This window comes from Heloderma suspectum, chromosome 3, assembly GCF_057233095.1.
Source record: "Heloderma suspectum isolate Gila_16-S chromosome 3, 16-S_ref, whole genome shotgun sequence".
In the NCBI taxonomy this organism is placed as follows: Eukaryota; Metazoa; Chordata; class Lepidosauria; order Squamata; family Helodermatidae; genus Heloderma; species Heloderma suspectum.
In genome coordinates this window covers 175,406,565-175,431,385 of record NC_139460.1, presented here as the reverse complement: position 1 = coordinate 175,431,385, position 24,821 = coordinate 175,406,565, and the positions used below count along the sequence as shown (strand labels likewise).

Below are 24,821 nucleotides of genomic sequence, written 5' to 3'. Positions count from 1 at the left end.
ATTGAGACAAACTGGTGCTGCAATTGCAGTTTAAGTTTAAACTGCACCACACATCGGGCCTAAAAAGCATTAGGAGGACCAGTAAAGAAAAACACAGAAATACGATGTAATGACCTCATCTGAATTCTCTGTAAAAAAGTGAGTGAATAAAGGATGGCAATCCCAGACTAAGCACCTGCAGTTGGATCCAGGATCTGCCTTCCATTGATAGAAGGGCTCTGTTCCCCTACCCAATTTTCAGGGCTCCCCTGCATTCAGTAGGGGAGGACACCCTCTGTGGAGTATTTTCAGGAGGCTGGGAAGGAGAGGGCAAGGAAATCTTCAACATGGGACTGAGCCTCCTGTCACAGGCCCGGTGATCTTAGCCACACATGGTGTCTCAGAGCCCCCGCACCCACCATCACCTTAACATTGCAGTCGACCTGGTGCCGGGAGGTATTAATTTGTTGCTGGGAAAGGCACATTGACTTGGATTGGAAGACTCTAGCTAAGTCTCTCTAATAATCAGGTAAGTGGTCACAAACGGCTCCCATCTTCTGCCAGAGAAATAACTGGTACTGGGACATGGCTGCTTGATAGTTTCAGATTTGCAGACCGAGGGCTGCAGAGGAACAGATTCTATGCCCCATCAGATCTAACCTACGGCCCTCCTTGTCCACAGGAGACAAATGAACCCTCTGCAATCTGCCATGTAACAACCCTGTGATGGAGGTGGGTTGAGGAGTAAACAGAAACCCCACATGTCTTTTCCTGAACACAATATGTGTTCTCTAATCACTTGGACTTGGGTGTCATAGAAGATGGGGTTTTCCACGACTGTTGGACCATCTGCAACAGAGTCAGTAAAAACAGGATTGCTATCGGTGCTGACACCTCTGTGGGATCCGCATCAAGCACTGGATCTGTAACCCTCTGGACCAGCTGCTGCACCTCAAGACCAAATGACTGAGCAATCCAAAGAATTTGGTCTGAAAAATGGCCTGTATCGTCAGACAGGGAAGCTGGATCTTGAGATCCCATCTGGTGAAGAGGCAGATGGGGTCACTGAAGAATAAGAGGCAGAATCAGACTGGTCATCCTCCATGCCCAAATGGGGTGATGCATCAGGTCAGACGGCGCACCCCAAAGCTGTCTTACTACTGAGGGAAGGCAGCAGAGTGCTCAGCCGATCAGGAAGGATTGGAGAAGGGGCTCGATGGCTGGACACCAGCAACACAGTCAGGTCAGAGAGCAACATGTGCGCACTCACCCCAGGCAACCATCTGGGTAACGGTGCCGGTGGTGGAGACAAAAACATGCCCTCAACGGGCAGCCGAGATAAAGATGCTGACGGTGCGGCGCGGTATCAAGGTGAGGCAGCCTTGAGATACCTCAAATGATCATAATGAGCTGCTCTGTCACGCAGAGAATGGCACCCCTCCCAGTAATAAGTTCGTCTCCGAGGTAGAGACCACTCAGATTGCTGGTCCCAGTCAGAGATGGGAGACTGGGATTAACCCCAGGGCTTGTGAGCCCTACAAGCTCCTTCTCTCCATCCCAACGGGTAAAACTCGGAGATCATCAAGTTTAGAGACCCCTCTTGAAGGCATGCACTATGGATCAGAGATTGAATCTGTGAGTCCTGCAGTCCCTGACCTGAATTGGAGTGGGATCTCTTATTTCACCCTCCAAAGTTGATGCAATTTGGATCTAGTCTTACATCAGTACCAACACAATCAGCCTCACTGGCATCAGCAAATGCATCAGCAGCAGTGGAACAGGAACACCTAGGGGCACTTTTGGAGCAGGATCCTCGCTCTCTTTGATTCTTTTCTCCTGTTCTTTTTCTTTTGGGAGTCCAAAGAGGATTTTGGAGTCCTGGCCTTCTCAGATAGCTTTTTGGCCATCAAGAGTGCCAGTGACCGCCCAGGCATAGGAAGGGCGGTATGGTCCACAGTTAGAGCCAGAGCAGGGGGTGAAGCAGACCCAGACACTCGTACCCATTGTGAGGTGGCTGAAACAGGCTCCAGGAGGTTACACTTGAGCTATAGGATCCTTTGGAGCCTCCACTGCCTCCAAGGCTCTTTCCCACAACACTGCCCAAGTCTGTCTGAACAATTCCAATGGGCCTCTTTAGTGAAGGTCTGGCAGTGTGCGCAGTTATCAGCCATATGCCCCTCTCCCAAGCAAAACGGGCAGAGGAAGTATCTGTCCATTGGCAGGAATTTACTACTGCACTGGATGCATTTGCAGAATGGCCATACGCCCCGAGGCAATCGAGCAATCACAAAGATCACAACAAATAATTGCCGAAGTAAAGCAAAGTACGACAGAGAGAAAGAATGACAGCAGAATAGAAAAGATACAATAAAAACCTCAGCAATCTGCAAAAAACTGACTAGAATGACGACAGAAGTTCCCAATGAGGCTACCACAATGGCGGTCAAAGAAGAACTGAGGGAATAGACGGGAACCCATTAGGGACATGCGCACTGGGATGGTGGGGGAGGGTTCCTGCCAAAAATTCCTCAGCTATAGAAGTTTCCCAAAACAGGACTCCGCACAGGCGCAGAGCTCATATGTGTTATGCACAGAGACCATGAAGAAGAACTTCTTCTTAGCCCAGCCACATGCAATTAAATCTGGATCCAAATCCTGGTGCGGAAGCATCCAATACCTTTCACACCCTCAGTGAATTCTAACAACTTGGCAAGGGAGCCAAGACATCCCCTTGCAAAGGCTGTCCATTAGCAAGGCTTCTCAGCAAGGCTGGTTGTTCTATTAATATTTGGCAATTCTAGCCTTAGTGGTACTTTTGCTAATTTACCTGGGCCAGAAATGAGGCTGGCAGATTGTATGTTTCTGGAATCTCCCTTAGATACCTTCTAAAAACTTATATTCTTCCTCCTCACTGACTCCCAGAAATAAGTAAGGGGGCATAAATTGGTGGTGGATTCTTCAGTCTGGCTGTTACATCCTTGATGATGCATCTGCAGAGCCTCTGAGATCATGGCTTGGGAAGAGTAGTGGAAAGTTTGTGTACTCACAATTCCCAGTATATATTGTGATGGCTGAGCAAGCTCACTTGCTGATGGGGACTGCAGTTAGTTGTTATTGAGGCCCTGCAGTTAGTTGTTTCCCTCCGGTGCCGGAGACTATAAGCAGAAGCTGAGAAAAATCACTAGGGTTGGTGTGAGGCAGGCAAAGCGAAGTGATTGTCCACAACCTCTGAATACATTATGGATCAGACACGGGCACCGTTTGTAGCACTCCTGGTGTCAGGAAAGAATCTGAGAATGTGGGGATGTCTGGCAGCTCAGATTCGGAACCAGAACGGGAACAGCAAAAACAGAGGGAGGCACCCTGCCTAGTGAGCTCAGATACAGCGAGACTTTCTTCCCAAGACCTTGACACACAGATGGCCCAGGCTGAACTGCTCCCCCATTCCTCCCCCATGAGAACTCAAGTTTCAGAGGAGGAGTGCGAGGGGCGTGACTTGAGGGATGCTAGAGTCCGATGCAGAGCGAAGTGGGAAAAGTTAGGGGTAGGGCTCAAACGCTCCACCGGGCTGGCCACTTGTGGAAGCCAATGTAGGAGGGAGCCACCCTAAGGGAGGGACATCCCTGCGAAGCTAGTCTGCCTGCAAAATTCATGCCTAGATTGCTGGCAACTTCCACTTTGTAACCTCTATTGATATTTGTAGCTATGTGGGTTAGCTGGTTCTATGCAGTCTGAGCTTCCTAGAATCTGCATTTGTAAAGAAGCTAGTCTTGTTGGCCTGAAGCTTTGTTTCCTGGAGTGTGATGATTGTGAAGGGAGAGGATGAAGGAACATGACACCTGGTGCTGCAGCCTCATCATGTCAGCCTTAACTTTAATTGAGTTTTATCAAGCTGGAATCAATTATCACACTGATTAAACAATGAAAGCTTGCAACTAGCAATGAGTCCTTCCCAGTAAACTTGAGCCTATCTAAAATCAGGAAATGTTGGGAAATATGCCAGAAACTATTTAAGACAATAAGAATTCCCCAAACAGCTAAAATCGGCTCTAGAATTGTGTTTTTTTGTTTTTTTTTTACAAAAACCGGTGCCATGTCTCCAAGAAATGTCTCTCACCTCTGATAAAAGATTCCTTGTACACCACGACAGCTGATGTGAAGCACAAGAAAAATGCAGCAATCCAATGCACAGCAAATTCCAATGAAATCAACAGGATTAAAGCCTCGCAAACTGAGCCTAGCATTGCAGCTTGAAGTGTTTATCCTTATGTATACTACCAGAATACTGTACTTGTTATTCACTATGTTGGTCGACTCTCTTCAATAGAAGTCTACAGTTGAGCTGTCAGGAACAAACATTGCTAATATACAATTGCCCATGAGGACCATTAACAAAGCCTAAATGAAATTAAGCTACTCTCTGTCAAGCTGCCAACTTTTCAAGCTAATTACTACTGACATCTAGTAATCAACAGACAGTCAAACACAAAGAACCCAAATCAGTTAAGTACTTTGCAAAGATGAAAAAGAATGCAAGCTAAAAATACCAAACTGACACAGGAAAGGAGCACACTTAAAACAGCTGAGTTGGGAAAAGCAAGTACTTAGAAATTTATTTTGACTGAGTACTGCAAATGCTTGGAAAACTGGTCAAGCCCAATCTTGTAATACAAAGGTTAATTTCACCATGTTTAACAAGTATATTACAGATTGAGAAAACTGGCATTCAGAAGAAAAGCAATATCACTGGCCTAAGGCAAATGCGGCCACAAGCAATCTTGATTATAATAGAGAAGGCACAGACTTCCTTCTCTAATCCACCCAGCTATTGTGCTCCAATTTCCATGGCCGATTCATGGTGTTCTCATCCCAATGATTAAATCATCAGTTCAAAGGAAAATATGCTCATGAAACCCTAGGGAGCTTTGTCTTGGAGCATAAAGGCAATGCAAGGGCCAAGATAGATGAATGGGCCAAACTAGATGACACATGAACAACAAACATGGCTGCCCCATCACATGTATAAAGCAAGGGATTGGGTGGCCTCGTCTTTACCACAAAGGGGCACGTGGGTGAGGGGAGCTGAACCTTTCCTTTGCTTCTACTTTACCCTTGGTCATACCACACATTTTTCTCCTAGCCCAGCTAAGATATCAAATGTGAATATCTGACTCACTTGACTGCCTGAAGTGACTTTCACTCTTTTGCTTTTAAAAGCAAGATTGGTAAATTGTTCCTGCTTAAATTTGTCCCTTGCTTGTTTTTTGAGAAAATAAAAATCTCCAAATCTGTGATAATGACAAGAAGATTACACTTATAGCATAAAAGCCTCTGCCACAAATGCATTTTATAAAAGGGCTCCTCATCTGGTTATGAGAAAGATATTGCACATCCACAATATGAATTTTTAAATGGAATGTAAGCTCTTAATGTGACATAATGATAAGAACACACTTTAGGGAACTGCAGAGTTCATAAACATTCAAGCTCAGAATATTGCTTTTCAGAAGTTACAAAGATGATAAATGCAAGTGAGAATTCTAAGTGGCCCAGGGTAACAGCAGCATTCATATCGCACTTTGGGGTGTTCTAAGCATTTCACATATATGGGCTGCATTCGGACAATTGTGGGGTGAAAGAGCCATCATGGCTTCTTCCCCTGCCCCTGCATGTGCTGCACATTCGACCACGATTTGCATAATTACCTGTGATGCAGCAAGGGTCGCCGTGTCATCCGAACTTAACGCAGGGCGCAGCCAATGCCAAAACCTCTACTACAAGCCAAGCCTCACCGCACAATGTGCTGGGTTCGGATGACATGGCAACCCATGCTGCCTCGCGGGTAGTTATGCAAATCACAGTCACACATGGGGGCAGGGGAAGAAGCCGCAATGGTTTCTTTTGCCTGTGCAATCGTCTGAGCCTGGCCAGTATCTCAGTAATGCTTACAACAGCCCTCTGAGGGAGTCTCATTGCAGACTGAGAAATAGGTTTGTCTAAGGCCACCTGGTGAATACATGGCTGAAGTACCATTTGAACTATTTCCTGTCCTACCTCTCACAATCTTACAGCCCCCATCAGCCTTCAGTTATGGCATTTTCACTCTTGTGATCCTAAGAACCCCTTTCAATCCAGAATGCATCACTTGTGAAAGCTATCGATTTGGGATAGGACAGCTAAACATGGCAAATTTTAAACTGAACATAGATTCCAGTGTCATCTGAATCTGTGTTCCAAATGATGCACTACATTTGGTAAACAATGAGTGAATGCATCTTTTTAGAGAGGGCAGACAGTTCCGAAGGAGACTATAGGGAGATCAAGAGCTTCTCTGTTCCAAATGATGTGTCCTGGAGCAACAGGCTACCTCTGAGTCCTGGAACAACAGGCTACCTCTGAGCAGTACAACTCCATGAGAAATGTCTGTGTTGTACACGCTACACAGATCCAGCCATGACTATTCTTGTGGCTCCTTCCTGAATCCCCTGCAGCCCATTCTAACCTTCTGCCAGCTCCATTGGCTCCACAAGCTGTTCTTAGATCAGTCCATCTACTTCTTTCATGACTCCTCCTGCAGCTCCTTTTCCTAACTCCTAGTTTCGAAGACCCTTCATTCTCTGTAATAACTATTTAACTAGTGACATACCTGTCATTATTATGGGCAATGAGGACTTGCAGTGGTGTCCCCAAAGTGCATACTTTTCCCCATAGGAGTGTATAGCAAACAGAAACATATAGTGAGAAAGTTATGGGATCCATTCATGGATATTCACACAGCCCTCCCAGATATTTCCAATGACTGGAAGGGCAGAGGACAAGTTTTACTTTCCAAAACTTGGTGACAGTTTGCAGCCAGTTTGTCACTCAGAACTCAGTGGAACCCACTGAGAACCAGCCTTGATCCATTCGCATAGCCTTCAGTTCAATCTCTTAATCATGCTAGACTGGGGCTTATGGGAGTTGCAGCCTATGTCAGGGTGGACACTGAGCCCATAGAATCCCAGAGTAGTTCTGATTCTGAGGAAGAGCAGTCCCTCCTGGGAGAGGAGTGCGCTCCTCTTTCCCAGGGCCCACAGCTGACGGAGATTCCTCCCACCAGCATTCCTAGTTTAGTTAGCAGTCCAGGGAGTGACCAAGCACAGATAGCAGACTTGGTGGATGCGCGACGCAGACGCAGAGAGCGGCGCCAGATGGAGGGCGCGGAAAGGAGGCAAAGTGCCAGGTTGGCGTGCAAACAATGGCTGCGCCCAGAGGCTCCAAGGGAAAAGGGGAGGGACTCTCCCTAGTCCTTAAGTTCAGGGGTCTGCCAGTAATTCCCTTTCAAACGGGGACCAACTGTTCCAACTTAGGGCATAGGTACTGTGCTGCTCAGATCTAGTTGCAAACGGTATAGTTGTTAAGTTGTAAAAGAAGAATAAAGCTTTGAAAGGAATCCCTTTGTCTGTGTCTGGACTTAGCTACTGGATTAGACTGAGAGAGCCCTCCAAGGAGTCCTTGACAGCTTGGTCCCCATTCCTCTTTTTTCTTTCTTTCTCTCCTCTCTCTCTCTCTCCAATTGCCTTATGGAGGGCGCCGGGGACCCAGCGGTGCAAGCTCTGGTGCAAGAGAACCAGTTGCTCAGTGATCAGATGGCTCAACTGACGGCGGCCGTGCAAAATCTACAGGCTGTGTTTCAAACCCCCCCCCCACCTCCGCTTCCCCCACGCCGCAAGTGCCCGGTGGCATTGCCAGAGAAGTTTTCTGGTGAGAAAGGACTTTTTCAGATTTTCAGGGCCCAATCAGAGCTGTACATGCGTCTTAGGCCTGAGGATTTCCAGGCGGAACAGGTTCGTGTGGGTTTCATCATTAACCTACTGTCAGGCATGGCAGCTAAATGGGCTTTGGGACTTCTTCTCGCTAATGACCTCCTGCTCAGGGACTATCAAGGTTTCATGACAGCCATGGCACGTATTTTCGGTGACCCCCTGTGCACGCAGACGGCTTCTCGGGAGATTCGCCGCCTCCAGCAGGGTAAAGACTCAGTTTCCAGCTACGTGACAACCTTTCGCTTGCTGATGCAGGATTTACAGTGGAATGATGCCGCGCTAGTGGCTCAGTTTTTGGATGGTTTAAACGACGAGATTTTAGATGAGTTAGCGCGCACGCCCAGCCTGCCTACTTTGGAGGAGCTCATCCAGACCTGCCTTCCGATAGATGGTCGGCTGGAGGGGCGCTGGCAGACCCGGCAGGGCGCCGGGGGCCGGTATTTCCCTCCTCCCATTCCCCCACGTTTCCTGCCTCCTCCCCCACCCCCTGCTCCGGTGCTGGGGGTAGAGGAGACCCCGATGCAGCTGGGAGCTACTCAAACCTCGCTGCCGCCAGGGGAGTTTGAGCGCCGCCGTGCTGAGCGCCAATGTTTTCGATGTGGAAAGCTGGGGCATTTCGCCAAGACCTGCCTAGTGAAATCCACTGCTCCGCTGCCTCCCCCTCCTCCTCCTCTCCTTCCCCCTCCTCCTCGTCCCCAGGCCTGACTAGGCTGCCCCCCAGGCTTGTTGGGGGCCTCCGTTGTGGGGGTCAGTTCCCCACTGGGTGGGTGCCTTCCCCAATCCCCCCCACCCTCCCATCTGCTGTTGCATGTTCACCTCCGCTCTTCTCAGAGGGGGGCGGTGGAGGCCCTAGCGTTAGTGGACTCGGGGGCGACGACCAGTTTCATGGATGAGACCTTCGCCCTTTTCCACAGGATTCCTACCCTGCCCCTTCCTGCCCCCTTGGCAGTGGAGACCATTGATGGGCATCCTCTCTCTTCGGGTGCGGTGACCCGGATTACAGTTCCGCTCACTATGCGCACCCAGTCCCACGTTGAGCAGATTCAGTTTCACTTAGCCAAGGTTCCCTTATACCCAATCGTGCTGGGTGTTTCCTGGCTCTCTAAGCACAACCTTCAGATTTCTTGGGGACTTCAGCAAGTGGAGTTTGCGTCTCCCTACTGCCGGGAGCATTGCCTCCTGGAGGAGGCGTCAGTCCCAGCCCAGGCCTTAACCCTTTCCTCCCCCTCCTTGTCTGGTTCTGGCAGTCCTTCAGCGACCGTCATCCTCCCAGAGAAATATGCAGCTTTTCGGGATGTGTTTAACAAGACGGAGGCTGACTGGCTTCCCCCCCACCGCCCTTTTGACTGTGCCATTAACCTCATTCCGGGGGCGACCATCCCTGCTGGCCGGCTGTATCCGATGTCAGAGCCGGAACTTCGAGCTCTGCGGGAGTTTTTGGACACAAATCTCAAACGCAGTTTCATTCGCCCCTCCTCCTCCCCCGCCTGCACTCCTACCTTCTTTGTGGCCAAGAGATCTGGAGAACTCAGGCCGGTGCATGATTTCAGAAGTCTAAATTCCGTTTCCATCCCTGACAAGTACCCCCTACCCCTCATACCAGAGATGCTGGAGCGCCTGGGGTGAGCCAAGATTTCCACAAAGTTGGACCTGCGTAACGCATATAATCTCATTCGCATCCGGGGAGGGGATTAGTGGAAGACCTGTTTTGGGACCCGGTACGGAGCGTATGAATACCTAGTAATGCCCTTTGGGCTCGCCTGTGCCCCTCCCACTTTTTCGCGTTTTATGAATGCCATCTTCAGGGACTATTTGGACACTTTCCTCATTGTTTATCTCGATGATTTACTTATATTTTCTGAGGACTCCGATGCCCATCAGCTCCATGTCTCTGCCATACTCCAGCACCTCCGCGAGAACCATCTTTATGCCAAGCTGGAAAAATGTGCGTTTGACCTAACCTCTTTGGACTTTCTTGGCTACATTATCTCAGCTGACGGTATCAGGATGGATCCTGCAAAGGTCCAGGCTGTCCTCTCCTGGCAGGCTCCGTCCACCAAGAAGGACTTGCAACGTTTTTTGGGTTTTGCTAATTTTTACAGAAAGTTCCTGCCCAGTTTTGCTCGGCTCACTTCTCCTCTCACGGACCTCCTTAAGGGCAAGAAATCTCCTTTTCATTGGACGGCATCTGCCCAACAAGCTTTCGAGGAACTTAAGAGGCTTTTCAGTTCTGAGCCGATCCTGTTACATCCCGACCCGAGGAAGCCTTTTGTAGTGCAAACTGATGCCTCTGACTTCGCGGTTGGGGCGGTGCTCTTTCAGCCTGATCAGGAGGGCGGCGGGCTGCAACCCTGCGCCTACCACTCCAGGAAACTGACCATGTCTGAGAGGAATTATACCATCTGGGAGAAGGAACTGTTGGCCATCAAGTCCACTTTGGAGACCTGGCGTCATCTCCTGGAGGGGGCACAGCACCCAGTCGAAGTTAGAACCGACCATCGCAACCTCGAACATCTTCAGACAGCCCGTGCCTTAAACCAGCGGCAAATTAGGTGGTCGCTTTTTTTTTCTCGGTTCCACCTTAAGATTTGCCATGTGAAGGCCTCAGACAACCTACAAGCGGATGCTCTTTCTCGTAAGCCTAACCTCCAGCCAGGGAGTGAGGAAACTTCCCCCCCCTCTCTATTTCTTCCCCCTCAAGGCCTGGCGGCAGCTGCAGTGCCTCATTCTTGGGACAGGCCTGATGAGTGATCCTGGGAACCCGCGGAAAATGTGCATGCTCCGTTGCTGCTGAGGCGCTTCCACCAGGTGTACCCCCACAAACCTGGGGCCCCAGGGGAGGAGCATGAGGGGGGGGCCTCATGGGAGTGGGGATGATGTCAGGGTGGACACTGAGCCCATAGAATCCCAGAGTAGTTCTGATTCTGAGGAAGAGGAGTCGCTCCTGGGAGAGGAGCACACTCCTCTTTCCCAGGGCCAACAGCTGACGGAGATTCCTCCCACCAGCATTCCTAGTTTAGTTAGCAGTCCAGGGAGTGACCAAGCACAGATAGCAGACTTGGTGGATACGTGACGCAGATGCAGAGAGCGGCGCCAGATGGAGGGCGCGGAAAGGAGGCAAAGTGCCAGGTTGGCACGCAAACAACGGCTGCGCCCAGAGGCTCCAAGGGAAAAGGGGAGAGACTCTCCCTAGTTCTTAAGTTCAGGAGTCTGCCAGTAATTCCCTTTCAAACGGGGACCAACTGTTCCAACTTAGGGCATAGGTACTGTGCTGCTCAGATCTAGTTGCAAACGGTATAGTTGTTAAGTTGTAAAAGAAGAATAAAGCTTTGAAAGGAATCCCTTTGTCTGTGTCTGGACTTAGCTACTGGATTAGACTGAGAGAGCCCTCCAAGGAGTCCTTGACAGCCTAAAACATCTGGTGGGCAACAGGTTACCTAGAGTGTGATGATGTCAGGAACAGATCGTGGGAACTTTTTATATATTAATGATGTTCACACTCACTATGAACATTATACTACCTTCTCTACTACAGAAGCCAGATGTGACACTGGAAGCCCACTAGGCAAGACTGAATACCATCAACAGGAGACAGTGAAGGAAAAGGAATCAGTTTGATGACCAACAGGGGGCAGGGGGGAGAGATAACAGACTACTGAATAGTTTCAATTCAGGATAGCTTATTATCAGGAAAAAGTATCTAGGAAGGCTTTACAGAAAAAAATACGTTTTTAGATTAACTGAGTCAAGTCAAAGCAACTAAGGTGGTATACCCATGTCTGGACTGCAGCACTTCCAGTTGATCATACAGTGGAATGCTCCTTCACACAATATATCCCCTGGCATAGACAAGCAGCATGTCTAGCCTTCTCTCTAACACGCTCATTTTCCCGCAGTCTGAAGTCGTATAACTTAGACACAGGTATACCATCTCAGTGAGAACTAGATTACACTACAAAGCCATTCCCAGGACTGGAAAAAGAATGGAGACCAGAGAAGGAGAAAGCATGTTCATAAATAAGCTTGTGTGGAGCAGAGACAGCGAGGCTGGATGACAGAAGAAATATAGCCAGAATTGTGCATACTTCATGGTCAAAATTCTGCACCAAGGGAGCACAACATGAATTACATTGGCATCTGTATGACCATTTTGAATACATTTTAGTCTGCTTCCAAAAAACACACTTAGAAATAATTTGGATTTTTTTTAACAGGGACTGGGAGAGTGGAAAGAGAAATGGGCAGAGAGAGCAGTGTCAGGTTACTTGAAAATAACAAGGATCTGAACGGATCAGTGAAGGTCCACCCCTATTCATACTAGTATTCCTCTGTAGATTGTCTGCTCAGCACAACTGTGGATTTATGGAATGCATGCTGTCATAAAATACAGTGCAGGTGGAACAGTGGAGAACTTTAAATGAAAGGACCAGAAAGTTGAAGCTAATGTACAGGAAATCATTGGACACCTGAGGATAAAGGAGACAAGAGAATATTACAGGAAATAATGTTTAGGAGAAATTTTTAATGTACTAAGAACAGGGCAGGAGGGAAGGGTAGACAAAGGAAGGTTGCAGTAGACCATATGAATGATCTAGGGGGTTGTCCCCACAGGGGATTTGCCATGAGTTTCCTGCATTTGGAGGTCGTTCAGGGCACATGATGCCGTGGCCATCCCACAGCCACCCTAGAGATTTGCACCAGAATAAACAGTTTTTTCTGGGACTACTTTTAGTCTGATTGTTTTCCTTAATTTGGCTTGTCCGCGCTTCTGTTGTGGTGTGCACCAACCCTCTGCATTTACTTTGGCATGATAGCCCTGCACAGGGGTGTGTCTTTCACCTGGTCATGACCTCACTGACCCTGGTCAAGGGGGTTTCCCCGCCTGTATTTCCCCATTGTTTCTGCCATTTTGCAGCTGGCTGTTCAGGAGTTCTGAGCTATCTCGTGGTATTTACTTCACCCTGCCTACCACTAAACTCTGGTGGCCATCCCTGCAAAGTATAGGTGTGCTCCACCAGGCAGTCTCTAGCTTTTAAAAAAAGTGAGGTGTAAAAGCACAACGTCGAAATAGTGCATTAGCGCTACATCATGAACCTGAAGTAAGCACTCCAGTTTCACCAACCACAGCCACCTGTGGACTGTAAAGTGTATCGGATCTTGGACATTTAAAGTCATTACTGTGGGAGTATGCTAAAGCGTATTTATTGGACATGCTAGAACGGAGGGTTTCAGAGGCTAAGGCTTCCACTGGTAAAAGCACCTTAAGGGAGTGAAAATTCATGGTGCCCCCATGTGCTGCTCCTAGGCAAGGCAGCTATGGCCAGATCACAGTTCCCCAAGTAGTTACTGTGGGACTCTACAATTGTGCATTTGAAAAGCTATTCAAAATAGCACATTTGTACAGGAATACATACATTTACTATAGCGCTACAGTGAAATTGCACCACACCACCAGTGGGACACTGAATTGTGCTGATCGCGGTTGCGGCTAAGTAAAATCGTGCTTTAGGTACACCTTCTAAACTACTTTGAAAGGCACAAACACAACTACGGAGGCAGGCCAAAGCCCCCCAGGAAGGAACTACTTCCACCACCCCATGTTAAATTAAAACAATGTTCTGTGCATTTAGTCCTGTTGCTATTGTGGTTTTAGAGGGAAAATAATAATAAACAATTGGGGGGAGTCGGGCATAGGCTAGGGGGCAGGGGGTACTAACACACACACTGACCAGAGAAAGCAGAAAGGGCGGAACAAGGCGAGAGTGGGAGGGAGGGAACAGGCTCTCTACGAGATGATGTGGATGAGACTCCACCCGATAGCCACCCAAACAATTTGCGGTAAACTGCCATGTGACCTGCCCAGAGCCCAAGGCTAGCTTTGGGATAATCCAGATTTTTTAAGCCCTGTGTGTCCCCAGATGGAGCAGATACGACTTCAGTAAAAAGCAGAAGAAAGTGGAGCGCAAACTAAACCCATTGCTATGAAGATTCCCACTGGGTAACAGATGAGTATTTTGTAGTAGACTTAGGAATGGGCAGATTTTGGTGATAATGTACAGAAGAAGCAAATCTTGACAAAAGTCTAGATGCATCTGGAATCTCGTATAGTTGGTTTATTTTATTTTTAAATTACATATATCATAACATCTAGGAACTGTGTGCGTTCTCCTTTCTGTGTGTGTTCTTATTTCTAGTATACTATTTTTGTGTGCCTTCCTTATTTTGATGAAAACTAAATAAATAACTAAAGTATGTATGGGGGAGGCAGGAAGAGTGATAGATAACATAAAGGTTGTGTGCTAAGAAAGGGAAGGGGTGGGAGGGAGAATGCAAAGATGAACTGTTACTTTCAGATAGTGAGTGGTGAGACATCCAAGATGAAAATAGCAGGGATATGGAAAGAGAGATTTCACCAATTGGTATTAAAGGAAACCTGGAATCTGACCTGTCCTCAGTTCCCTAAGACCCTTCTCACAAAATCCCATCATTGCTCCCATGGTCAACCTCCATGGTCCCTGCCCTATTCAGACTCTCACTGCACTTCCAGACCTACAGCTCTTCTGCTACCGACTGTCCATCATGGGAAATGTTTGGTTTTGAAGCATATAATTTGTCTACATTCTTAGGAATCCAAAAGCTGCACAAAATTCTGCATGTACAGAATCACAAAACATGAAAATATATTCTTTAAAAGACACAGAGGAAAGGGATACAGTGTTTAAGGAAAACAGAGCTGTTTTTAGAATGAGGGAGGGTTTATTCATTTCAGCTTTGTCCTTTTAAGTTAATGTAACATTCCCCTTCCCACTCTCTGTTTGAAATTCAGTCCTTTTCTCCCACACCAGCCCCCAGCCTCTGCGCTGACATTCTTATAATTTCCCCCCTTTCCGTAAAGATGAACTAATAAGATAAATACATGACATGGAGAAACCAGAAGATTAGTTAGTTAGGTTTTTTTGGGTAGACATTGCAGAAGATAGAACTTAAACAGAGTGAGGGAAAACAGAGCTTGCATGGACTTGTTCAGAAGAGACAATGCTTAAAATGACCAGACTTTAGAGACGCAATAAATATTTACAATTTACATTTTCCAGAGCAAAAAATCACATGTTCACAGCTGCAGGATAAATATCCCAAATATAGTAACAGATTTGAAAGCAGTTATTGCATACCCACCAAAAGAGGTGAAAAACTAGTCTGTTATGCAACATACTGGGCGTGTTTGCACGTCACACTAACCCATGATGGGTCGCAAGCTATGCTGGGTAAATGATTATGCAAACAACCGATTGTGCTCCCGAGAGGCGATCAGACAAACAAGCTATGAAGTGTTGTTTATCTCCCTTCGCCCCACCTCCTCCTGTAGTCCTCCCACCCAGCTGGGCAGGTATCCCAGCTTCCTTTGGATATGGAAACCATATCCCACTGTTCCTCGCGCTGCTGCTATGTCAGTCTGACAGTCTGTCTCTGATTGGTCCACTTCACGCTAGGGGCATCTCCTTCTGCCTCTGTCAGCTCTCCCTGTTCTCGCCCTGATGACAATACTTACCTGCTGCCCCCGCACCTCCACCCCGATCCCAAAGCCTGACTTTCAAACTTCTGCCTGCTCCCATTCTCTTTCCTTCTCTTCTGTTCCACTCACAACCCCTGTTCCCCAGTGCCAATTCCTTCCCTGCTGCCTTGGTTTTCAAACCCCAGATTCCAAAGCATTTGCCGCTTACCTTTCCTCACTACTCCCTTCCATTACTATCCATTACCTTTGTTAACCTTCCCCATCGCCCTTGTTTCAGAACCTGATTCCCAAGCCTTTGCCACTTACCTTTCTCCCGACCCCTTTCCTGGCTCTTGTTCCTTACCTGTGGCCCCGACCCAACCCACCTGGATCTCCTAGCCTTCACCAGCTCCCCTTTTCTCCAACAGCTTTCAGCTACAAAACTCCTTGAAACTTTGCAGGAACGGCACGTTATTTTACACAAACACTCCCCATACTGGGGCACAACTGCTACAGTCCTGGTTAATTGCACCAGTTTCCATTTTCAAAACCTGTGGGATCATTTCACTAAAAAAAAGGGGGGGGGAGCCTCCAACTCCATGAAAGTTTGCAGGAATGGGACCAAATACTATATGCACACTCCCCATATTGGGGTGCACCAGATGCTCTACTGGATAATTTGCGCAGCTTCTCATTTTCAGGAGAATTGAGGATTTATCCACACGAGAAGCCATTTAGGAACTGTGCAGGAGGGGGGAGGTTGCTTTGGAGCTGGGAACACAGCTGAATGTGGCAAGGAAATAAGCTTGCTCAAGGCTGCTCTGCTGATTAGACACACATGAGAGCAAAAGCAACTTCCTTGGCAGAGGGCATTATCGAAGTCGAGTGATGGAGGAGTTGGGCGGCGAAGGGAAGGGGCGCCGGTGGCAGGCACAGTCTGTTGCTAGGCAGATCTCAGGAACAGAGCTCACTCAAGAGAAGCAGAGCAGCAGTGGTTTTGGCAGCTCTTGCCGTGTGGCTCTGTGGGTGGTCACCACAAACCACGTTGGTGTGCCAGACGACACACTAACCCACTGTAGGTATGCACAACCTCTACTGCAGACCATGCGTTCTCAGAGTGGGTTGTTTGGGGGAAGCATTATATGTATGTTCCCGCTGCTAGAGGCCAACAGTGCTTCTGGATAGCAAGATGGTGGTGGGGAGCAAATCAGAAGATGTGGAGCTAGCAGAAAATTACCCTAAGCCTCTGGTTACTCAAGGTCTTTATCAGGCCTGTAATGCTGGGCTAAAGATGAAGGCAAATTGTTAGTGCCACTGTGCTTGCCAATAAACCTTTCTCTCTCTCCCTCCTCCTCCAAGAATCTGTGCTCTTAATAAATGGTATTAAGTCCATTAATTCCATAGTAAATTAATTCCATAGTAAATGGAACCCCTGTCCCACACTCCCTAGTTAGAAATGTCTTTGAAATTCACCACCCATCCCAGCCTCTTTCACACTTGTGCCGCCATGAATTGCCAAAAATAAAAGCATAGAAATATTTGGCGCAGCACTATTGAAAAACCAGCTTGTTTCTCAACAATACCACCCTTGTGGGCAGCATCCCATATTGCGCATACTAGTGGTGCCCATGTGTAGTCTCCAGAGATTCTTATAATTGTGGCAGTTCCGTAAAAAGTCACTCCAGTTCTGCAGAGCAAACACTGCTTCTCCATGCAACCCTGTACACTGGGATGGGATTGCTAGGAAAAACTGTATGAACCCTTAACAGATCTGTTTTGCAAGATCCCAAGGCCAAGTCTTCCCCAATACAAAAGAACAGCTCACATCCAGCTGACATTCAGAATGATAACATGCTTCATTCTCAGTCTCACCAGGACGTGGAAGGAGCCATGGCTGGTATGCCATGGGGGGGCTGGGGGACATCCCACAGACGACACAATAATCCATCATGGGTAGCTCCAAAAAATAAACCATTATGGGTTAGCGTGTCATGTGAACTCAGTCTGTGATAACTTTGAATGGGACACTATAATGAGCAATAGCCCTGGACCCTAAGCCAGAATTAGATGTGCTTTGCTGTGCTTCTGGGCTAAAAAATGCTTTAATTTGAACTACCCAGTGAAACAATAGTTGGGGAAATCCGCCCTTGCAAACACTGCATACCTACTTTTAAATGCAATATCACTATTAGGCAAGAATTATTACCTGCAGAAACCGCACTTCTGTACCATTACTGCAAGGCAGCTTATACATAACTTTGTAATGATGAACTATTGCGTTCATTCACTTTTAAATTGTGAAGAATATACATTTTCATGCTCCAAAATTTTCAGCTTTCACTTATGGAAAAAAGAGGTTCCCAGACTCAAGGCTATCGAAGTTTGTTTTCAGAAATGCCAGTGACATCTGACGAATGGAACTTGCTTGGTCACCAGATCCTCCTTCATCATGGTCTTGAATCATGTTATCTCACTCATCTCGTGCAAAAGGGCTGGGCTAGGCCAGACCTTTACCAGCAGAGGGCTTGTGCTCATTTGTGCACGTGCATGCTTGTCTTTTTTATCCAACAGCAAGGCTTTGCTCCTGCCATTTCCACTAGAGACTACGGCAAATATATTTAAACATTTGATCTGTTCATTCCATGAAGGTTTGGGTCAGGTAATAATAAAAAAGTTTATTTTACTCTTGGTACTTGCCATGATTAGAAACATCTCTACATTCTATCATAAATCTGCCATGTCACCAAGTTTTTCAGGCTTCAATTGCTGAACCTACAAAGCACTAGGAGCATTTGCTTAAACAGCAATTGTCTCTGCAAAGGCTTTAAAGCTGGACTAAAATGCACCGCAAAGGTTTGAAACCATGAATAAATAAATAAAATAAGCAAATAAAAGAGCTGATGGGGGTGGGTAATTTTGATCATTCTGGGTTTGTCCTATCTGTTCTCTGCCTTATGTAGATCTGATAAAAAAAATGAGACCTGACTGGAATTAAATAGAGGTAAAGGGCATAATTGAGGTCTGCAGTATATGGAGCAATCCCTCACTCATGGAAGAGAAGAGGAGAGCCCCTGTACTCATGAAGCACTTGAGCATGCAGAAGAGCTGCTGTACCATTGTTAAGAGGCAGATATAGCTCACATTGTTGTTGATCACAAGCTGAATATGAGCCAACAATGTGATGTGGCTGCAAAAAAGGCCAATGACATTTTGGGCTGCGTTAATAGAAGCATAGCTTCCAAATCCCGGGAAGTACTCGTTCCCCTCTACTCAGCACTGGTTAGGCCTCATCTGGAGTACTGTGTCCAGTTCTGGGCACCACACTTGAAGAAGGATGCAGACAAACTGGAGAGGGTTCAGAGGAGGGCAACAAAGATGATCAACGGACTGGAAACAAAGCCCTATGAAGAGAGACTGAAAGAACTGGGCATGTTTAGCCTTGAGAAGAGAAGACTGAGGGGAGATATGATAGCGCTCTTCAAGTACTTGAAAGGTTGCACAGAGAGGAAGGCCAGCATCTCTTCTCGATCCTCCCAGAGTGCAGGACACGGAGTAATGGGCTCAAGTGACAGGAAGCCAGATTCCGGCTGAACATCAGGAAAAACTTCCTGACTGTTAGAGCAATACGACAATGGAACCAATTACCTAGGGAGGTGATGGGCTCTCCCACACTGGAGGCATTCAAGACGAGGCTGGACAGCCATCTGTCAGGGATGCTCTGACTTGGATTCCTGCACTGAGCAGGGGGTTAGACTCGATGGCCTTATAGGCCCCTTCCAACCCTACTATTCTATGATTCTATGATCATCCATCCTAATCCAGAATTCTATCTACACTCTGGTGCACACTTCTGTGTTCTTGCATGCATTGGGCTTCCCATCTAAATATTATGCAGGACGAGGCAGGAGAATTTCCCACATGTTCCCACATAAAAACCTTCATATAGCAGATTAGCATACTGTAGAGAACACTTTAGTACAGGGGTCCCAAACCTTTTTGGGCTTATGGGTACATCTGGGAATTTGAGGGACTGCTGTGGGCACCACCACAAAATGGCTCCCATGGAGGATGTGGCTAGTTACATAATGGCCACCATGGGGGCCTGGCTAATCAAAAATGAGCTAAAGAGGTGGTGGGGAGAGAAATAGTGAAGCTAGAGGCTTCAAGGGAGGGGGAAAGGCAAAGGGGTACAGAAAGAGCAAGGCTAGAGGGTAGGAGGAGAAACACTGAGCTAAAGAGAGGGGGAAGAGAACTCATGAGGCTAAAGGGTGGGAATGAAGGGCGAAGAGCAAGGCTAGAGGCGAGAAAGGGAGAAAAAGAAGAAGTCTGGGGAAGGGAGAGAAATAGCAAGGAAAGGGGTTGAGGGAGAGCAATAGAAAGGTTAGAGACTGGGAGTGCAGGGAGAGACAACAAAGGGAAAAGGCCTGTGTGGGTAGAAGAAGACTGGGCGGGATGAGGAAGCAACTCTTTCCTTCTCTGCCTGGTCACCAACAGCAGAATTGCAGCAGGTTCAGGAACATGAAGGAGAACCTGGTGCCCTAACATTTTCAAAGTTTTTATTTAATTTTTTTTTTTTGAAGGGGAATGGTATGGAGAGCTTCTTGGGTGCCGTTGGAGGTCCCTGCGGGCACCATGGCACCCTGAGTGTACTGTGGTGGGGACCTCTGCTTTATCATAACCCCTTCTCTGATATTCTAATTTACTAGGGAACAGGGAGGTTTTCACATTAAATAAATATAAATACAAATATCAACTTGCAGTCTGAAAAAGCAACACAGTCCAGAATTCTCACTCTGCTTGAGTTCTTATTTCAGCAAAGGGGGCCAATCCAAGCATGTAAAATACGTACACTTATTGGTTCGCTCCACTGACATAAACAATGCATCCCAGATTCGGGAGCTCGATATGTGCCCTGGAGCTCTATTCCCTAGACAGATTTCCAGATAAAGATTACTGTTGTCTTTGCCACTGATTCTAAAAGGCGTAAAATCTGGATCTATAAGGGGGACACAGGGATTATTACTGATTCAGCACCATATAGTCAACCCCCTTCCACTGTTCCCACATTTATATATCTCAATTTTGTTTTCTCACTAAGCCCATAATGAATGAAGAATTTCCTTGTTAGGTGCCAGAATTTGATGTTTATGCACCAACCAGGTGGTCCAACAAAGAGTAACCTATCTATGCAGCTCTGATTATTTTTGAACTTATGTGGGATGTCAGTACCTATTATGACATTTTTAAATTGTATGTGCCAGTTTTAATTTGTCCACTGCAAAGTTCATTTAAAAGCCATGTTTTGAGGAAATCTATGTCAGGGTGGAAACTGAGCCAATAGAGCCCCAGAGCAGTTCTGATTTTGAGGAAGAACAGCAATCTGTGGGAGAGGAGCTCGCTCATCTCTCACAAGCACAGCAGCTGGCAGAGATTCCTCCTGCCAGCATTCCTGGGATAGATAGTGACCCTGGCAGTGAGGGAGCGCTGGAGGGGGGCTTGCTGGACACTCGGCGCAGACGCAAGGAGCGACGACAGATGGAGGGTGCCGAAAGGAGGCGCTCCGCTCGTTTGGCACTAAAACTACGGTCGCGTCCCGAGGACCCAAGGGAAAGAGGGAGGATCTCTCCATAGCCCATAAGTTCAGAGTCTTCCTGCGGTTCTCCTTCAAATGGGGACCAACTGCCTTACCTGGAGCTTAGGCTACTCTGCTATCTATCCCCAGTGCAGTTCTTTGCTTAGTCGCTAGTGATTAGTATCTGTAAGAGTCATAAAGTCATAAAGGAATAAAGCCTTGGAAAGAATCCTCGTCGTCTGTGTCCTGAGTTGGCTATTGGAGGGGACTGCAAGAGGCAGCTAGGGTGCTCCTGACAATCTATTCTAAACATTGAAGGTTGTTTTTAGAAAGTAGTATATTTATTAGTGACGAACTGTGTAACTTTAGAAAGTTTTTTTTAATAAATACTTACCACTGGCTGTTTAGTTATGTCCACTAAGTCTTTAATGTTGTAATACTGATGTTTTTCAAAAGCTGAAAAAAGCATGTCCAACACTTGCTGCTTTTCAGCCCGAGCCCTTTTTCCATCTTCTTTTTTCTTCTTTTCATACTCAATCTGTTGTTTCAAATAACAAAATTTAAAAACTGTTTCCAACACACTCCAGGAAACCACCATGTTAATTTGCAGCAGCAAGAAGAGGGAAATGCCCCGGAATTGGCTTTATTATGGCGTGAGCAAGAAAGTTCTGAGTTGAGACATATTGAGAATAAACCAAAGTATATCTATTTCTCATCAAACCGTGTAGTTTATCCCACAAAGTATTTCAACCTATTTATGTGATGGTTCTTGCCACAAACTAATTTTAACGTGTTTTTAGTTCCATGAGGTAATTTTTTTTAAAGAAGTGGCAATTATCTCAATACATTCCTAAAAATCTCTGATCAAGTGTCTGCTTTCTGAGACTTGCCAAAGCACAAGATGCTCATCACAGAATGCGGAGCAAAGGACCTGCCACGTACACAGAAGAGGCCTTGCTACAACAAGCAACACCAGAAAGTGCGCAATTCTCATTTTCACACTCCCAACTTCCAAGCATTTGAGGTTCAGTGAAAGCCAAAACCAAGTTCTATTTCCTGACCATCCTCCAGGCACCAGTCTAGAGGTTAGGGCTTTCACTGAAATCAATGGATCATGTGAACTTTAATTAATTGATCAATCAAATCCACATATGAATAAAAAAATCATTCTGAAAAAAAACCCCTCTCTGTTTTTAGATGATATATGCTCATGTCGCAGCAGGTACCATCACAGAAGAGGTATTATGTCCTGTGAAGGAGAAAAGGAAGAATGCCTCTTATATAATGGTGCCTGTCGACCATGGTTTTTTGTAAGTAGTTGTATGAAAAACAATTAACTTCTTTTAGAAAATCTGCTAGTCAACTAATTGTGGGAGATGGAACTTTTTAAATCAATCAATCAATCAATCAATCGTATTCCTACCATTCAATTGCTTACATACAGAGACATGGAGTCTGACACTATCAATATATTGAAACTCAACTTTCTCCTCTCTCTGTCTCTTATTCAGGTCCTCTGGTCTGATACTTTCCCAGTGTCTTGCACTGCTTGGTTGTTATATGAGGGTGAAATGAAAAGAATCCAGACAAGCCTGAAAAAATAATGTTCATCAGGCCTACAGATTTGGGAGTCCCCAAAATTTTCTCTAACCAGTGATTGAGTTCAGCCTCTTCCACAGCCTTTGGATGCTCCCAAATGAGCCAGAATTGCCTGGCTGGGTGCTTTCTATCAACTCTATCCTATAAGACAGCCCAAACAGCAACCCCCATTCATATTCATACTCTGCAGCTACTGTAATGTGCTCTGCATGGGGGTCTACTTGATGTTGGGTTGGAAGCTTCAGATGGTGCAGAATGTTGCAACCTACCATTTAATGAGTAATCATTGGAAACACACTGAACCAGTGGCAGAGAGTTTACACTGGCTCCCCATGGCCTTTTGGGCTTGCATTCAAGGTGTTAGTTATGATGTATAACAGATCAAGTCCCAAAATATCTAAAATGTAGCATTTACACTTTCAAGAGTTTAAAGGTATACCAATATTATTATCCCCATTTTGTGGATGGGGTGCTAAGGCTTATACTTGCTATTTGCATATGTCCATCTACTGAGCTCCTGACAGAGGTGAGATTTAAACTCAGGTCTTCTTTATTTGTAGGACAGTCTCTCAGCCACTACTGTACCCCAGCTCTGAGATACTGCCTGTATCCCATGTGCCATCATGGTCTCCAAGATCAACCAGGGACACCTTCTTAGGTAAGACTGCAAGGATGCACAGAAAAGGGTTCTTTGGGAGCTGCCCCTCAGTGTTGTAACAACCCTTCTGCTGGAGATTGCCAAAGCCATGACCACTTTACGAAGTGATGCATTATGTGTGAGTATTGAATTCACAGTCTCAGGAGGTCTCTCTACCTCCTTTGAGGACATTCAGATGGCAGGACACTTATCTCATGGTAATGCGCAATGTTTTTATTTGTCCTGCTGTTTCTCTAGTTTCTGCTATTTTGCACTGCTGTTACTGAATTACTGTTTACTCATTTATTGTTTCAATATTGTTTAATTGTGCTATTAGATTGATTGAAAGCTGCTCTGAGGACCCTCTTTGGGTGGAACATAAGGGATATAACTATTTTCATGAACAAAATATTTTTATAAGTAAAAATAACAAAATATTTTAATAACAAACTAAATAACCTAGTTTTTTTCCCTTGATGGAATAGATATCTAGTTAAATACAGTGCTGTGGTTGGTTCCCAACTGCCACTTTAAGGCATGCATGGAACATGCTCTTTCAGTGCATGTGAGGCATGATCCAGGCAAACACTTAACAGAACAATCCTACAGATGTCTCCTCAAACCTGAGTCCTGTTGACTTCAGTGGAGTTCCAATGGGAAAAATATAAGTATCTGCTTAACTCTCACACTGAAATGTGTGGGGCTTAAAGTGCTTAAATTTTCCTGTATTGTTTCCAATACATTTCCCCCTTAAAGTGCCTCAAGGTATTTGCTAATAGTAGTGTCATTCGAACCTTTTCTAATAACAATAACAAAAGAGCAAAAATACCAAAGAGGGTGTGCACAGGATTTGGAGCTTTAAAAATAACAGTATATACAGATTATATTATATTGTTTTATAATATGGAAAACTTACAGCACAATCCTATGTCTACTCAGAAAAAAGCCCCACTAAGTTCAATGCAATTTACTACCTGGTAGGTATGTATAGGATTCCAGATGTAATGACTCACTGCACACACACGGGTGATGAATTTAATATCTCAAGTTGAACTAACCAGCCAGTTAGTTTATTGCAGACTTCTAGTATTACTTGAAGAACCTCAATAAGGGCAGGTATTACAAGCAACTCACGTTATACTGATGGTTAGCCACAGGTTTGTAGTTTGTGGTTACAGCTTTATCCAGCTGCATTGTCCAGCTTACAGGTTTCGAAGATTCTTCTATCTGCAGCCTGAGAAAGAGCAAAAATCAGTAAGAGGATCACATGCTCATAATAGGTACAGTCACATTTGGAATACTATGCACAGTTCTGGTTGTCCCACCTAAAAAAGGGTATGATAAAGCTATGGTTTTCCCAGTAGCAACGTATGGCTGTGAGAGCTGGACTATAAGGAAGGCTGAGCGCCGAAGAATCAATGCTTTTGAACTGTGGTGCTGGAGAAGACTCTTACGAGTCCCCTGGACTGCAAGGAGGTCAAATCAGTCAATCCTAAAGGAAATCGACCCTGAGTGCTCATTGGAAGGACAGATACTGAAGCTGAAGCTCAATTATTTTGGCCACCTAATGTGAAGAGAAAACTCTCTGGAAAAGACCCTGATGCTGGGAAAGACTGAGGGCAAAAGGAGAAGGGGACGGCAGAGGATGAGATGGCTAGATAGCATCACCGATGCAATGAATATGGACTTGAGCACACTTCGGGAGAGAGCGCAGGACAGGAAGGCCTGGCATGCTAT

General features: G+C 46.1%; 1 protein-coding gene across 2 annotated transcripts in view; it reads right to left on the bottom strand.

Moving 5' to 3' along the window:
* The window catches only part of GTF2F2 (general transcription factor IIF subunit 2), a 117,437-nt gene that overhangs the window by 5,986 nt on the left and 86,630 nt on the right, over positions 1-24,821 (bottom strand). For both annotated transcript variants that reach the window (XM_084844957.1, XM_084844958.1), the window contains 2 exons: positions 24,219-24,318; positions 21,243-21,386 (listed from right to left, as the gene is read on the bottom strand). In XM_084844957.1, coding sequence (XP_084701083.1) covers positions 21,243-21,386; positions 24,219-24,318 — 244 coding nt within the window. The remainder of the gene's footprint in view (positions 1-21,242; positions 21,387-24,218; positions 24,319-24,821) is intronic.